The sequence below is a fragment of the Tiliqua scincoides genome, chromosome 10, assembly GCF_035046505.1.
Source record: "Tiliqua scincoides isolate rTilSci1 chromosome 10, rTilSci1.hap2, whole genome shotgun sequence".
Taxonomy (NCBI): Eukaryota; Metazoa; Chordata; class Lepidosauria; order Squamata; family Scincidae; genus Tiliqua; species Tiliqua scincoides.
Genome location: NC_089830.1, coordinates 5,821,631 through 5,838,021, shown reverse-complemented (window position 1 = coordinate 5,838,021; position 16,391 = coordinate 5,821,631). Strand labels below are relative to the sequence as shown.

Below are 16,391 nucleotides of genomic sequence, written 5' to 3'. Positions count from 1 at the left end.
TTGGCATGAAAATAAAATGGGGCAAAGAGGAAACCTTTATGCCACGTGTGGGATAATAATACAACTAACTACCCTGGTGATTTAGGGAAATGTTCCATCTATAGCAGGGGTGTCCAAAGTTTTTGGCTGGAGGGCCACATCATCTTTCTGACACTGTGTCGGGGGCCAGGGGAAAAAAGAATTAATTTACATTTAAAATTTGAATAAATTTACATAAGTTTACATAAATGAATATATTAAAGATGAACTTATATGAATGAATGAAGGTCTGGCAATAGCACAGGGCCTATAAAAGGCCTTGCACAAAGCAAGGCTGGTCTTTCCTTTGCTGTTGATGCTGCATCACAGACATGAAACAGCAAGCAGTGAAGGGAGCCCTCATCCCACAGCTCACGCGAGAGGTCAAACAGTCGCCCTCACGGTGAGAGCAGTTGCATCGGGCCAGTGCGGGCTCCAACAAATCTCTGGAGCGCCAGAGGCTCATTGGAGTCTGGGGGCTCCCTGAGAGCCACATTGAGAAGCCTTGAGGGCCGCATGTGGCCCCAGGGCCGGGGTTTGGGCACCCCTGATCTATAGCCACCAAGGGCAGGCAAGCCAAGCTTGGGAAGCAGATTGGTTCTGCAGCCCTGTTTCTAAAACAGCTGTCTATAGTATGACTTGTCTGTCCCTCTTCCTCCGCGGGCAGAACAGCAGAAGCAGTGGAGGAAGAGGGACAGACAATTCATTACTACAGTTGCCACAGTATCCGGAAGAGTCTCCCAGAAACTGGAAGGGACACCATAGAGGTCAGTGTGCCATGAGATGAGAAACATTGGAAATTGATGCTGCTGGTGCTCAACTGTGACCCTGCACATGCCCGATCTCATCTGATCTTGGAAGCTAAGCAGGGTCAGGCCTGGTTAGTACTTGGATGGGAGACCGCCTGGGAATACCGGGTGCTGTAGGCTTCTACCATGATCTGGGAAGCTAAGCAGGCTCAGGCCTGGTCAGTACTTGGATGGGAGACCGCGTGGGAATACCGGGTGCTGTAGGCTTCTACCATGATCTTGGAAGCTAAGCAGGGTCAGGCCTGGTTAGTACTTGGATGGGAGACCGCCTGGGAATACCGGGTGCTGTAGGCTTATACCATAGTCTTTCGAGACTGAAGGTTGCCAATCAAGGTGCTCTTGGCATGCAGATAGACAACTGGCAACTAGGGGAAACCTCATCCCAGTGCAGTTGTGCAGAAGGCCCTTTGTAGACGGGCCTGTGGTCTTGTGTGTGCATATTCCCAGTTGTGTAAAGCACCTTTTGCAAAACCGAACAGTATAATGACTGTCAGTGCAGGCTTAGAATAGTGGCCTGTGATGTTTGTCCAGCAAAGCCATAGTTGTTGTTGTTCAGTCGCTAAGTCGTGCCCGACTCTTTGTGATCCCATGGACCACAGCCTGCCAGGCCCCCCTGTCTACCACTACTGGAGTTTGTTCAAATTCATGTTCATTGCCTCCGTGACACTGTCTAACCATCTCATCCTCTGCCGTTCCCTTCTTTTGCCTTCAGTTTTTCCCAGCATCAGGTTCTTTTCTAAAGAGTCCTCCCTTCTCATGAGATGACCAAAGCATTTCAGCTTCAACATTAGTCCTTCCAAAGAACAGTCAGGGCTGATTTCCTATAGGATTGACTGATTTGATCTCTTTGCAGGCCAGGGGACTCTCAAAAGTCTTCTCCAACACCATCGCCATAGTTACATAGAGCTATATCACTGCTTTTCTGCTCCATCAGACTGCACATTCCAGGCTGGGATGAACTGTGGAATCAATCAAGTTGGCGCAGAAGTCATTGGCTCTCTCTTTGTTGGTCCCGGAAAAAGACAGCTGTCCTCCATAGACACGCAAGGTTTGCAGTGTTCTGCTTCCTTGCAGGTATTATAATACGGAGGAGCAGAAACATGCACCCCGCCAGGTCTTTCTAACACCCCCAAACCCAACTAGTTCTCTACTCAGCCCAGTCTCACAGTGCTGCTTCCAGCCCTTCCTTGGACGCCTTCTGCAGAGCAAAGACCGTTCCAGTCTCCACCCTGGCAAAAGTGCGTGACTCATATTCCAAGCACTTGGAAGAACTGGCTGCCCATTGTCCCCCCCCCCCATAACCAGCCTGAGCCAAAGCCTAAAAGGGAGAGTCATTTTGGAAAAACGGCAGGATGGTGCCCAGTGCTCTGCTAGCAGATTGGGAGGAGCCAATCTGTTCTGTTCACTTTTCATAAACTTGGGTGAGGCTGCTCTGTTTCGGTGGTACTGTGCTGAATCAGTGCTAGAGAGTCAAGCTGTTGGGTTGTTTTGATTTCTTCTAACTTTGTGGCTTCTAGGGATGCAGCTTGCTGGCCTGATCAGGGGGTCTCACCCCAGCACTTCCTTCTGTGTCCAGTGGCATAGCTAAGGGAGAACCAAGGGGGTCAGCTGCCTGGGTACCACACCTTCCGGGGGTGACAAGCCGACACGGTACCTTTAAAATTAGTTGTGTGTGGCCGCAATCACTTACTCGGCTTGACACTCCCTTGCTCACTGCAGACCATGTGCTGCTCTTGGTTGGGCATCGCCTCAGCCCGTGACGTCCCAGCACAGCCCCTACTGGCTCACTCAGTCGTCCTTCTCGTTGGTTACCTCCATCGCCACCGCTTCCTCCTCCTCCCTGCCTCTGGCGTTGTAGTCTCTTCCCCCTTCTCCTTTTCCACCACCCTTCTTCACAAGTGCACGAGGGAGGCAGCAGAGTCACTCGTTGATGAGAAATAGTGGTGGAACTACAGCCTCCACACAAGGAGGCTGAAGATGCTAAGAGGGACAGAAGGGTTTGCTTCTTCATGCAGAGTCTGCAGCTGTGCATGTGCTTCTTCATGAAAGTGCAGTGAGAGGGTGGGCCTTTCAAGGAAGGAGTGCGAGGGACGAGGGGAGCCCCCCACACACAATTGCCCTCCCTCCCTCCCTCCCTCCTCCCCCCCACTCCTGCCTGGCAGGCAGCAACTGAGGAGAGGAGGAAGATCATGACAAGAAAGTGGTGCCCACCTTCTGACCATCCTCTGCTATTTCTAGGTCAGGCACGGTGGGGGGTGTGTGTGTGTGACATGGCAAGTCATGGCCTTGGGTGCCAGATGGGCCAGCTTTGTTACTGTCTTTCAGTTCTCAGCTAGGGAGTTACGGCTTCTCCTACTCGTTTTTCTCTTGGTCCTGTCACCTGCCCTCTCCCTTTTGCTTTGTGGGATGAAAGGAGTCCTAAGGAAGTGGGTGGTGCAATTTGGTGCCCTGTTGTAACACCCTTCACACACACACACACACACACACACACACACACACACCTCCCTCACAGGGAGCAGCATGCAGAGAGAAACACAGGTGGTAAAGAAACATACGTATGAAACTGACCTCGGAAAGACCAGCCCTCGGCTAACCCTCTATCGCTGGCGCTGGCACTGCTCTTAAGACACCTGTCAACGAAAAACTAATTTAGAAACGGCCCTTTTATAGTTTGAATGCCACGGCTTTGGCTCAGCCACTCGGTTGCTGTCGGGAAGAGAATGGGCAGGCAGGGAGTCCAAGAGCTTGGAATGTGAATCACACCCGCTTGCCAGGGTGGAGGCTGCAGACTGGCTTGGCCTGGTGGAATGTGTGCAAGAAAGCAAAATTGCCACCATTCCATGGAGAGAGACAGGGAGGCTCAATGTGTATTTCTGGGCTCCCTCCCCAGTTGTCCCTGCTAAGATCCTGTCCTGTGTGCTTGGCCCCCAATTCTATGACATCTCATGGAAGGCTTCCTTGCCAGCTGGCTATCCACCCCACAACAGCCTCTTCTGCATGGGCTTCAGAGGCAGATGGGCCAATGGTTGCTTTTGTCAAAGCATAAGAATGCTTAGTGATGTATTCAAGGCACAATCCTGACCAGGTCTACTCAGAAGTAAGTCCTGTTTTGTTCCATGGGGCTTGCTCTCAGGAAAGTGTGATTAGGATATTGCAGCCTTAATCTCACAGTAGATCTAGCTGTACAGCAAACAGGTCTTGCTTTGGAAATTCAAAAGGACTCAGAGGGTGCTTTAGGGCACTGATTTTCAACCAGTGTGCTGTGAAAGGTTCACAGCTGTGCCATGGGCATTGGGACCACAGTGGTTGAAGATAGCTGAAAAACTCTTCCAGGTTCTGTGGCTCTGTTTTGAGGGCGACTGTCTGTAGCAGAGAATAGTCTGTCCCTCTTCCTCTGCCCGTAGGAAGAAGAATTGGTTACTACAGATAGATGCCCTAGAAACAGAGCCACAGAACTCGGAAAGGTCTCCTGGATGCTGGAAGTAACATCACAAGGGGCGAAGAGCATAGAGAAGACCGTAGAGAGTAGTGTGCCACGAGAAGAAAATATCAAAAATTGCTGCGTTAGGGCCCAACTTTAGCATTTAAATTTGGCAAAAGGGCACTTTTTCAAGTGATGCTCCTCTTTTATGTACTGAGCAGGGAGAGAATAACTGTCCCTCTTCACTCCAGTGCAGGGTCTTTCTTAGTGGCTGTTTGCTGGTGATTCTTCTGCATCTTTTTAGATTGTGAGCCCTTTGGGGACAGGGGGCCACTGAGTTGTTTGATTTCCTCTGCACACTGCTTTGTGCACTTTTTCATTGAAAAGTGGTATCCAGTATAAACATTAACATAAGAACACAAGAACAGCCCCACTGGATCAGGCCATAGGCCCATCTAGTCCAGCTTCCTGTATCTCACAGCGGCCCACCAAATGCCCCAAGGAGCACACCAGATAACAAGAGACCTCATCCTGGTGCCCTCCCTTGCATCTGGCATCCTGACATAACCCATTTCTAAAATCAGGAGGTTGCGCATACACATCATGGCTTGTACCCCGTAATGGATTTTTCCTCCAGAAACTTGTCCTTTTAAAGGCGTCCAGGCCAGTCGCCATCACCACATCCTGTGGCAAAGAGTTCCACAGACCGACCACATGCTGAGTAAAGAAATATTTTCTTTTGTCTGTTCTAACTCTCCCAACACTCAATTTTAGCGGATGTCTCCTGGTTCTGGTGTTGTGTGAGAGGGAAAAGAGCATCTCCCTATCCACTCTGTCCATCCCCTGCATAATTTTGTATGTCTCAATCATGTCCCCCGAGGCGTCTCTTTTCTAGGCTGAAGAGGCCCAAACGCCGTAGCCTTTCCTCATAAGGAAAGTGCCCCAGCCCCGTAATCATCTTAGTCGCTCTCTTTTGCACCTTTTCCATTTCCACTATGTCTTTTTTGAGATGCGGCGACCAGAACTGGACACAATACAACAACAACAATATAACAACATATATATATATATATATATATATATATATATATATATATATATATATATATATATATATATAACCATATAACAACATCAGCAATAAAGTAATGAACCCGTCCCGCACAATTAGGGCCCTGCATACTCACGCAGGTGCCTGTTGTACGAACAGCAAAAATGAGAACGTGTTGCTAATTGCAGGGGGCAGGATTGGATGCTAAAGTCTCACCTGAGCTGGCATCAAGGCATTCAGCAACTTTTACTATGTGAATACACAGTCACAGGACTGATGGGAAGTGATTTACCAGGCTCCAGTGCCTGGAAATGGCTATCGCCTCTACGGAGATGTGTTTGCAGCGCACTTCAAGGCGCATGAATGCACTGATGGGAGAAGCCCAACATGCTTGAGCCTTAAAGCCTACATACCTCCTCCTGTGTTCTTAGCGCAAAGGCAATCGGGAAGAATGTGGGGATTGCTATAGGAGGGGGCTGGCCCGCACCAGTAGCATTTCCAGGGGATGTGGGGGGGGGGGCTGAGCCTGCATAGACAATGCTTTCTTTGTCTCTCGGTCTCTATGGCCCTTGAGCACAATCGGTTGAAGCCACTTTAACTGCAGCATCGAGGCCTCCAGAGAAAGCGAGGTGCCTTCAGAGGAGCAGCAAGGGCTGTTCAACCACCCTCCTTCCACAGCAATGAAAACTCACTTCTTTGTCGTTGGCAAGCTTTGTCTTCGGAGTATAGGAGCCTGGAGGTATACAGGTCGTGGCACTGGCCTTTCCAAAGCATGCCGTGATCATCTGAAGGGGGCTCCTGAATTTAGAGAATTGACTGCCCTCTTCGTTTTATCCACACGATGAATAATTTTAGATGCCTCAATTAGCTCCCCACTTACAGCACAATCTTATGCGTGATTATTCGGAAGTACATTTCACGGTGAATGCAGCACTACTGGTCCAAGGCCTTGGAGGCAGGCCAAATGCTGCTGCTGCCTTGTACCTGGTAACTTGCCAGTCTCTGCTGCCTGGACTGGAAAAGGAAAGAAGGGGATGGAAGCGAAGTGGTGGGCAGAACTTCTAGCTCCCCACTCTCCTCCACACTTCTTTAGTTCACCCCCCTTCCCTTTCCAAGCCAGGGAGTTAGAGGAAGAGGAGGAGCAATGGAGGCAGATGGGTAGACAGAAGTGAACACCCCCATCAATGTGCTGCCTGAGACAACAGGCTCAGTTGACCTCACACATGGGCCAATCCTGGCTCAACAGGACTTACTTCCAGGTAATAAGAACATAAGAACACAAGAACATCCCCACTGGATCAGGCCATAGGCCCATCTAGTCCAGCTTCCTGTATCTCACAGCGGCCCACCAAATGCCCCAGGGAGCACACCAGATAACAAGAGACCTGCAAGGCTTCCTGGGAATTGTAGTTAAGAACATAAGAACAGCCCCACTGGATCAGGCCATAGGCCCATCTAGTCCAGCTTCCTGTATCTCACAGCGGCCCACCAAATGCCCCAGGGAGCACACCAGATAACAAGAGACCTCATCCTGGTGCCCTCCCTTGCATCTGGCATTCTGACATAACCCATTTCTAAAATCAGGAGGTTGCGCATACACATCATGGCTTGTACCCCATAATGGACTTTTCCTCCAGAAACTTGTCCAATCCCCTTTTAAAGGCATCCAGGCTAGACGCCATCACCACATCCTGCGGCAAGGAGTTCCACAGACCGACCACACGCTGAGTAAAGAAATATTTTCTTTTGTCTGTCCTAACTCGCCCAACACTCAGTTTTAGCAATGTCCCCTGGTTCTGGTATTATGTGAGAGTGTAAAGAGCATCTCCCTATCCACTCTGTCCATCCCCTGTCCATCCCAGGTCTTACAACCTGATCCGATCAGGCTTACCATCCAACCTTACCACTTGGTCCAGGTGTCATAAAAAGTGCCATAAGGCACTCTGGCACCAGTGGTAAGGCTGCGTTGCCCATTGGGGGAAGACACATTGGGGAAGTGCTGGGTGGTTAGTATTGCTGCTGTTCAGAGATGAGGCTTTTCGGTGGGGGGGGGGAGGAAGGTGGGGGGAGGATGGGCTGGAGGGAGGATCAGGCCCAGGAAGGGAGCAGAGATGGTGGCAGAGGCTGCTGCAGAATTTTAACCTCCCTCCTGAACCACAGAGACTGACATGTCTCCTTGGTTCTGTGCCTGTTCAATAGCAGATTTGCGTAGATTCTTTGGGGCTGCCTGGGCTCAACATGGGGTAAGGGAACCACTGTTCTCTTACCCCAAGGAAAGCTCCAGGAGCTTCCCTGGCCCCATAGGAAACAGTGCTGGCCGTTTTGGCACTGCTGTCTTCCTAGGTGCCAGAGAAGCATCTGATTGGGCCCTAGATCACTTTTTTTTCTAACTGAAAGACACTCAGACGCTTTAACCTCTCCTTGTAGGAAATGTTTGTCCAGATTAGCTGCAAGCATCCTAAAAGCCAGAACATGCCAAAGAATCCATCCATGTGAAATTGACCCATGGGTGGACCTCTGCTTAGCTCCTGCGCAGCTCCTGAAAGCTTCCTAGAACCCAAATGTTGTGAGTTTTATGAAGCTTTTTTCATTGCCTTCCCAACTCCTTGATCTCTCACCTTCAAGTGAAAGAGCCAGAGAAAGCATCTCTTGAAACCAAAGAAAAGGTCACCCCAATAGCAAGCAAAAGTACTTAGTGGATGTTAGAGAAAGCAGAGGAAGTGTATGCAGCTGGCCAGAAATAGACTGGCCGTTAGTCACACTATCTGCCAACATCCTCTGTTGATGATGTATGTATTGGCAATCTTCAGTCTCGAAAGACTATGGTATCGCACTCTGAATGGTGGTTCTGGAACAGCGTCTAGTGTGGCTGAAAAGGCCGATTTGGGAGTGACAATCCCTTCCACACCGGGAGCAAGTGCAGTCTGTCCCTGGTCTGTCTCCCTGGCTATGGGCCTTCCTTCTTTGCCTCTTTGCCTCAGACTGTTGGCCAAGTGTCTCTTCAAACTTCGAAAAGCCATGCTGCACAGCCTGCCTCCAAGCGGGCCGCTCAGAGGCCAGGGTTTCCCACTTGTTGAGGTCCACTCCTAAGGCCTTCAGATCCCTCATGCAGATGTCCTTGTATCGCAGCTGTGGTCTACCTGTAGGGCGCTTTCCTTGCACGAGTTCTCCATAGAGGAGATCCTTTGGGATCTGGCCATCATCCATTCTCACGACATGACCAAGCCAACGCAGGCGTCTCTGTTTCAGCAGTGCATACATGCTAGGGATTCCAGCACGTTCCAGGACTGTGTTGTTAGGAACTTTGTCCTGCCAGGTGATGCCGAGAATGCGCCGGAGGCAGCGCATGGAGGAGAAAAAATTTAGTGGTGATGAGTGGCGATGAAGGGGCTGCCAGCTGGGGCCAAGTCTGCTGATCAAAGACAAAAAAAGATGAGTTAGACAGCATATTTAGAACAAACTGAAGAGGAGTTTGCTGGTAGACACACCACTAGAGTCAGAGAACTGGGCTCCTGAATCTTGCAGGTGTTACTTGTCCTGTAAAGAAAATGCCAGCCCCTCTCACCTCTTCCCTTCTATCTTTTCAAATCCAGAAAGTGGTAGGAAGAGGACTGGCGACTGTCTCAATCAGCCTCACAGAGAGGCCGGCTCTGCTGCTCTATAAACAATACAGCAACATGATCCTTTGAATCAGATTATCTAAACTGGCGATAGGAAACAAAATGATGCCAAATATTCTAAAACTGACATGCATACTGTACATTTTTTGGGGTGTGTGTGTAAATTTATATAAATATATACACAAAACAATTAATAACATTCTTTTCTGTATCGCAAAGAAATGCCTGCATACATTTCATGTGGAATTTTTGTTGGCCATTAAAATATATTTATTTTAGCTGGGATTTAGTGGTTGGCAACCTTCAGTCTCCAAAGACTATGGTATAAGCCTACAGCACCCAGTATTCCCTGGCGGTCTCCCACCCAAGTACTAACCAGGCCTGACCCTGCTTAGCTTCCCAGATCATGGTATAAGCCTCAGTATTGGCAACCTTCAGTCTCGAAAGACTATGGTATCGCGCTCTGAAAGGTGGTTCTGGCACAGCGTCTAGTGTGGCTGATGGCGAAGTTGGAGTGTCCTCTCCAGTGCGCGAAGCCTGGGTAAAGAAGGTATGGAGGATAGGCTGTTATCCATGCAGCAAATCCCCCCTCTCCACGTCGCTGGAATGGTCCAATGGAAAGGCAGAAGCCAATACGGTTGGTTCCAGCGGCGTCGCAGGAGTTGCCAGAACGTGACTGTGTTCAGCCATGAACTGCCTAAGGGACTCCGGCTCCTGATTTTGCCTCGAGGTTGACTCCTGAAGCCTTTTCCAGAACTGGATGTAGCCACAAGGCAGTGGAGGTTTGAGGTCAGAGTTTCCTTCTCTTAGATGAGCTGCCTTCCTAGGCTGACGAGTCCCATCTACCCGGTGGCTGTTTAGTCGCCTCTTACGACAAGTACAGCCAAACTGAGGGCCTATTCTTAGCCCCCAGCCCCCAGGGAAATAAGGTATAAGGAAATAGGGAAATAGGGTATAAGCCTACAGCACCCAATATTCCCTGGCGGTCTCCCACCCAAGTACTAACCAGGCCTGACCCTGCTTCACTTCCCAGATCATGGTATAAGCCTACAGCACCCAGTATTCCCTGGCGGTCTCCCACCCAAGTACTAACCAGGCCTCACCCTGCTTCGCTTCCAAGATCAGACAAGATCCAGCATGCAATAGGGTCAGGGAAAAGACAGTTTGGGCTAGCCAGAGATTAGGGACATGAGAAGCAGAGGAGGGAAAATCCTGAATAAAGATGAAGGTTTTAGATCACTATACCAGTGGTTCCCAAACTTTTTCAGATGGTGGCTTCCTTGAGCTACTGGGCCATTGGCCACGAGTCCCCATTAGGGCTGTATACGGTGGCAGGATTTTTGTGAAGATTCCATGGCTCCCCAGCTGGTTTTTGCTTACAGTTTGGGGACCTCTGCACTATGCTGATGTTCATACACAAAAATTAATTGTGTTCCATAGGATTTTACTCCCAGGAGGAAAGTATATATAGGACTGATAGGTATATGTAAAATTTCTGGGAAGTCAGTCCTATTGAATTCAGTGAGGCTTGCTTATGTGTAAGACGTGTAGAATTGCACGATCATCTGCCTAGCTTGTGAAAAATCTAACCTGAATTATAAAAAAATTAAAATGGTCAATTGATGAAATTGTATGGTGGACTAATTAGGTGGCTGAACGGCAGACGATTAATGGGTTTCCTCAAGAGTAAATCAATGTGCAGGCCGCCCAAATCCAGTGGGTGCTTTTGTACAGTTGCTGAAGGAAATGTAAATAAGTAGGCGGTGAGAGCCTGTGTCAGGTCACTTGCAAAGGTCATCTGGAACATTCTCTCTCGAGTCCTTCTCGCAGCAATGCGGCTGAACCAAAAGGGCCTTAAAACAAATATCCTCTTAACTTGCAGCCCCATCTTTCTCAGGGACATGCAGCGGGTGAGGCAGAGCCTCCCCACCGGAGTCCCGTGCATAGCATATGGGTTGTGTGTGCTTGCACACCTCACACAGTGGCAGTGGTGCTTTTTGAAAGACTCCAGTGGGGAGGCTCTGCCTCACCTGCCTCCCCGCCCACCACATGTCCCTGACCTTTTTTCCTTTCTTTTTGGAAAAAAACTTGCAGGTTCTCCCACCCCCAAGCAGATATATCTTAGTTTCTCTTTGTAGTGGTCTTGAAAACATACATCTTCATTTCTGTTGGCAATTGTTTTGTTCATTTTCCTATAGTGTTATTAAGTGTATTTTTTTCCTGCAAAAAAATGGATAAAAAATGTTTAAAAACTTGCAGCTCCACCTATAAAACTGGGCCCTGCAAAAGCCTGAGTTTTGCTTTTTGCTGGTTGAGGCTCACAGCCCTAATAATAAAATATACGCCAAAATGAAGGCTGGAACCCTACACCCTGAACAGCAATTGGTGGTTTGCTACTGAGTTCAGCATGCACTGGGTGGGGATTTGGTCTCTGGGTTCCTTCATCTGAACAGGAGGAGCTGCTGTGAGCAAGAGCTGTGGTTGCAGATCCTGGAGTGTGGAGAAGGAGAAAGGGCAGGAAGTTGGTTTCCTGCCCCATGTCTGCCAAGCACAGCCCCATGTGGTGGCTGTTTGCAGCTAGACATGAGGTCATTGGGCATCGCCTCAGCAGGATGACGCAGGCAGCCTATTCTTGTCCCTTCCCTGTGTTGGAAAACAGAAAGTTTCTTCTATATACAGAAACAAAACCTCACTTCCAAATTAGCTCAGGGTGTGGCGGTCCAGTGTGATTCATGGGGAAAGGAGAGGTGTTGCAGGATAGCTCCTGATGGGCAAGGACAGAGGAATGAGACAAGGGGAACCCAGTGCTAAGGATGGGATGGGATTTTATTGGGGGCAGGGGGAAATCCATGCAAACATCAGGATCAGGCAGAATCACATCTGTATCCTTCTGAAGTTGTATGGAACTTCACAGACAGGGCCGGCCCATCCGTGAGGCCGACTAAGCAGGTCATCTCAGGCCACCGATTAGCAGAGGCACCCATGTCCATCCGTCCACTCTCTCCATGCTCTTCTGCCCAGTCCCTGGGCTGGAAAATGAAGGAAGAGATGGCAAGGAACAGTGGCATAGCTGGAAGGAGTGTCACCCCAGGGCACACATTCCAAGGCTGCCCACTTATCTGTAACCCTCTGAACGTGACTGGAGCTGCGCGTGGCCTCCCCAGGCCTCAGAAGGCCTTCTAAGGCCTGGGGAGGTCGTGCCTCAGAGCAGCCTCCATGCCACTCAGAGCAAGGCCTGCTGAAGAGAGTGGCCTTGCTCCAAGTGGCTCGGCTGTGGTGGCATTGCCCTCCCCCATAGAGTGATGCCCAGGGTCACAGCATCCCTGTGACCCCCCGCCCCAGCTATGCACCTGGCGAGGAAGAGGAAGTGTGGAGCAGAGTGTTGGGCTAGAGCTAATTTTTTCTCTTTGAAAAGGTATTTCAGCACATTGTGAAATTTAACAGCTGAAATAAAACTACGTAGACCGCATCATACTGGGGCAGAGCCTAGAAAATTGGGACTGTCCCTGGAAAATGAGGATAGTTGGAATTTACATGTACCGCTGTATTTGCTAAAAATAAATCACTGTATACCCAAGAAAATCTGTGTACATTTCAGTTCCTCAGTGATGAGTAAAGCAGTCCTGCATAAGGAATAGCTTCCCCCGATTCTCTTCCAGGAAAGTCCTATGCTTGTCTGCTTAGAAGCAGGTCCCACTGAATTCAGTGGGATTTATCCCCAGGTGAACATGTAGGACTGCAGCCTAAATTCCTTTTCCAAAAGCTCTGGACCTAAATAACCCATGTCCTCTGAATACAAATCAAGGTGAGCCATCATCTCAGGCAAGATGCACAACTTCACATATGGTGGTTTGTTTTAATCTTGTAGGGAAATCTGCATTCTGAGGGGGTTTCTTGCTTCTTTGGGAGCACCATAGCTCAGCAACCTCTGAACCAAGCCCTCACACTCTCACCTCCACTCCTGGAATCAGATATCCCAGATGGAAAATCAGTGTAACGACCTTACAATATTAAAATTATGGGTACTCTATTAGTGATCCTGTCTTTGTGGCAATATTAAAATTATGGGTAATCTAATAATGATCCTGTCTTTCCCCTGGGGGCTGGGGATAAGAATAGGCCCTCAGTTTGGCTGTACTTGTCCTAAGAGGCCACTAAACAGCATGCCCGGGTAGATGGGACTCAATAGTCTGGGAAGGAAGCTCATCTGAGAGAAGGAAAACTCTGATCCCAAACCTCCACTGCCTTGTGGCTACATCCAGTTAAGGAAAAGGCTACAGGAGTCAACCTCGAGGCAAAATCCGGAGCCGGAGTCCCTGAGGCAGTTCATGGCTGAACACAGTCACGTTCTGGCAACTCCTGCGACGCCGCTGGAGCCAACCGTATTGGCCTCTGCCTTTCCATTGGACCATTTCAGCGACGTGGAGAGGGGGGATTTGCTGCATGGGTAACAGTCTATCCTCCATATCTACTTTACCCAGGCTTTGCGCACTGGAGAGGACACTCTGTTCCAGAACCACCATTCAGAGCGTGACACCATGGTCTTCCGACACTGAAGGATGCCAACAACACTTTGTGGCACACAAGAGAATAAGAACGGGAAGTGAGCATCCCCCTCTATTTTTGCCACAACCAGCCACCAAACAGTAAGAACTCCCTTTGGTGGTCAACCACAGAAGTGAGCTGTCTGGTGAGGTTCCACCAAGGATGGAAGGAGGTGCCGGCAAGCCTCTTGTCTCAATCTCAATCATAACATTCTCCTCTCTTCATGAACCGCACAGCCCAATCCTCACTAAATTCCCACATGGTGATGTAGCAGCAACATCAGGGGCTGTGCTGCATCCCACAAGGGAATTTTGGCTGCTGGAGGTCTCCTTGAGGTAAGGGGACATTTGTCCCCTTGCCCATGGGTAAGCCCCAACAGCTGTAATAGGTCAACTTGGAAATGTTGCTGGTGCAAGTCTGAGCTGATCAGGGTTGGCAATTCACTGATCAACCCCCCCCCCTTTTCTTGGATCTGAAAAAAGAAGAGGAATGGAATGGAGGAGAGTGGCAGGCTCATGCATTTCTCCTCCCTTCCACACTTCCTCTCTGGTTCTCTTGTGCTTTTCAAATCCAGGGAGTAGGAGGAAGGGTGGTGGAAGCTGGCACACTGCTGGGGGAACATTTTGTGTGGCACTTCAGGTACTGGGAGGTCTTGTGTCAGCCCTGGCTGGCCTCCAAGCACACAGGTAAGTGCACTGCTTTTGTATACAGCAGGGGTGGTCAAACTTTCAACCTTAGGGATCCTGGACCTTTAACAGTTGTGTAGGAGAGAGAATTTCTGCAGATGTAGCTTCTCATTTGTGAGATGACAAGCTGCACCTGCTGCAATTCCGTCTTCTGTACAATTGTTAAAGGTCCAGGATCCCTAAGGTTGAAAGTTTGCCCACCCCTGGACAGGATGGGGACATAAACAGCCATTCACATGAGGCCAGTAAGAATTCCCTTCCAGATGTACTAGGAGCAAAGGATGGAAAAGAGGGATGTCTTTCCTCCCCATGTCAAAATTGACTTCTGAGTAGACATGCACAGGCTTGGGCTGTAGATGCGCAGCAGGAAGGGAAGTAGGACTTGCAATCCTATGCACCTTTCTCTGGGAGTAAATCCCATTGAACACAATGGAATTTACTTCTGAGTAGACATGCATAGGCTTGGGCTGTAGATGGGAAGCAGGGCTGCAATCCTGTGCACCTTTCCCTGGGAGTAAATCCCATTGAATACGGGTGGGTCGCAGGCCCTATGGGTGGGTCGCAGAAGACCCTCTTCTACCACCCTCTGCATCACACCCTTCTGCGCCTTCGCTTTGCCACCCTCCCACCAGCGATGCTTGCCAGAGGAAGAACAGCTGCAACGAAACCACGCCCCAAACCACGCCCCTATGCAAATTTAAACCACTCCGCTTTGACAGCTGGGCCCCGCCCCATCTGCCTGCCTGCAGACCAAAGCGCGCGCGAGGCACGCCCCCTCCTCCACTTCTGTCGGCGGTTGGTCCATTTAGTCCACGCCCCCTTCCCAAAGTCCCCGCCCCTCGATATAAAAAGCCACGCCACGCCTGCCGCCCTCCTCAGTTGCGGTCTCCGCCTCTCGCGGCGGAGCTGAAGGGGAGTTGCAGTGCAGTGTCCGAGCATGGCGCTCTCGGTGCCGGTCAACGGCGTGAAGGAGGGCGGCGACAGGGAGCCGCTCATCGAGCTCTTCGTCAAGGTAAGGGGGCTCTTGGGTGGGGGTGCCTGAGCCAGTTCTGGGCATGTCCACTCGAGAGTAAGTCCCATTGGCTATAAACGGACTTACTCCTGGGTAAGTGTGGCTAAGATGGTAGCCTAACATGTCTATTCACAAGTAGCCCCATTGACTATAATGGGGCTTACTTCTAGGTAAGTGGGGGTAGAGTTGCAACCTAGCAGCCCTTGGACATGTCTACTTGGAAGTAAGCCACACTGACTGCAGTGGAACTTACTCCTAGGTAAGTGTGGACAGTATTGCAGTCTAGCAGCCCAATTCTGGGCATGTCTACTTAGAAGTAAGCCCCATTGACTATAGTGGGACTTACTCCTAGGTAAGTATGAGTAGGATTGCAGCCCAACAGCCCAGTCCTAAGTATGTCTACTTGAAAGTAAGCCCCATTGACTATAATGGGACTTACTTCTGGGTAAGTGTGAATCGTCTTGCCATCTAACAGTCAAATCATAGGCTTGTCTATTTGGAAGTCAACCCCATTGACTCTAATGGGACTTACTCCTAGGTAAGTGGATAGGATTACTTCTGGGTGTGGATAGGATTACTTCTGGGTGTGTCTTGCCATCTAACAGCCCAATCCTAGGCATGTCTACTTGGAACTAAGCCCAATGGATTATAAAGGGACTTGCTCCTAAGTAAGTGTGAATAGGATTGCAGCCTAACAGCTGAATCCTTGGCATGTCTACTCAGAAGTAAGCTCCGTTGACTATAGTGGGACTTACTCCTAGGTAAAGGTGGAGAGGATTGGAGCCTCAGCTTGCCTCTTCTTCTGCTGGGCTCAGCTCAGTTCCCTTCCAGACTTCTCTATCTCCACCTTCCTTGCCTGCTCCTCAGTGAGGGCATCTGCTTGACCTGCCCTCTTTCCTGGCTAGTTCAACCTCATCAGCACCAGCTGGTGAAATTGAAGCTGGATGCTGCTGCCTCTGCATAAGCAGGCCCACTGAACTCCAGCCCTACTCCATCTGAGGAGTCTTCCTCACCCCCCCAGCCTTCTCCTCCATCATGGCTCCAGGCTTGCTCCAGGGTCCCCTGCAGATTCTGTCCTCCTCATCCCCCTCCCCTTTTAAGTCAATATTTTTTGGGGGGAGAAAACATTCCATCTTTAAAGCTCCAGACTTTGCAAGACAACAAATGGTGTTAATTAAAAACAAAAAAGAAAAACAACAACAAAGAATCAACAAAAAGTAAGAGGGGAG

At 49.7% G+C, this 16,391-nt stretch overlaps 1 protein-coding gene and 1 pseudogene across 1 annotated transcript in view; both read left to right on the top strand.

Moving 5' to 3' along the window:
* Positions 1–826: 826 nt before the first annotated feature.
* LOC136661812 (5S ribosomal RNA) lies at positions 827–947 on the top strand (annotated as a pseudogene).
* Positions 948–15,039: 14,092 nt separating this feature from the next.
* Positions 15,040–16,391, top strand: part of CLIC4 (chloride intracellular channel 4) — a 60,421-nt gene continuing 59,069 nt past the window's right edge. The window contains exon 1 of the mRNA XM_066638180.1: positions 15,040–15,162. Within this exon, the coding sequence (XP_066494277.1) occupies positions 15,088–15,162 (75 nt within the window). The 5' untranslated portion in view covers positions 15,040–15,087. The remainder of the gene's footprint in view (positions 15,163–16,391) is intronic.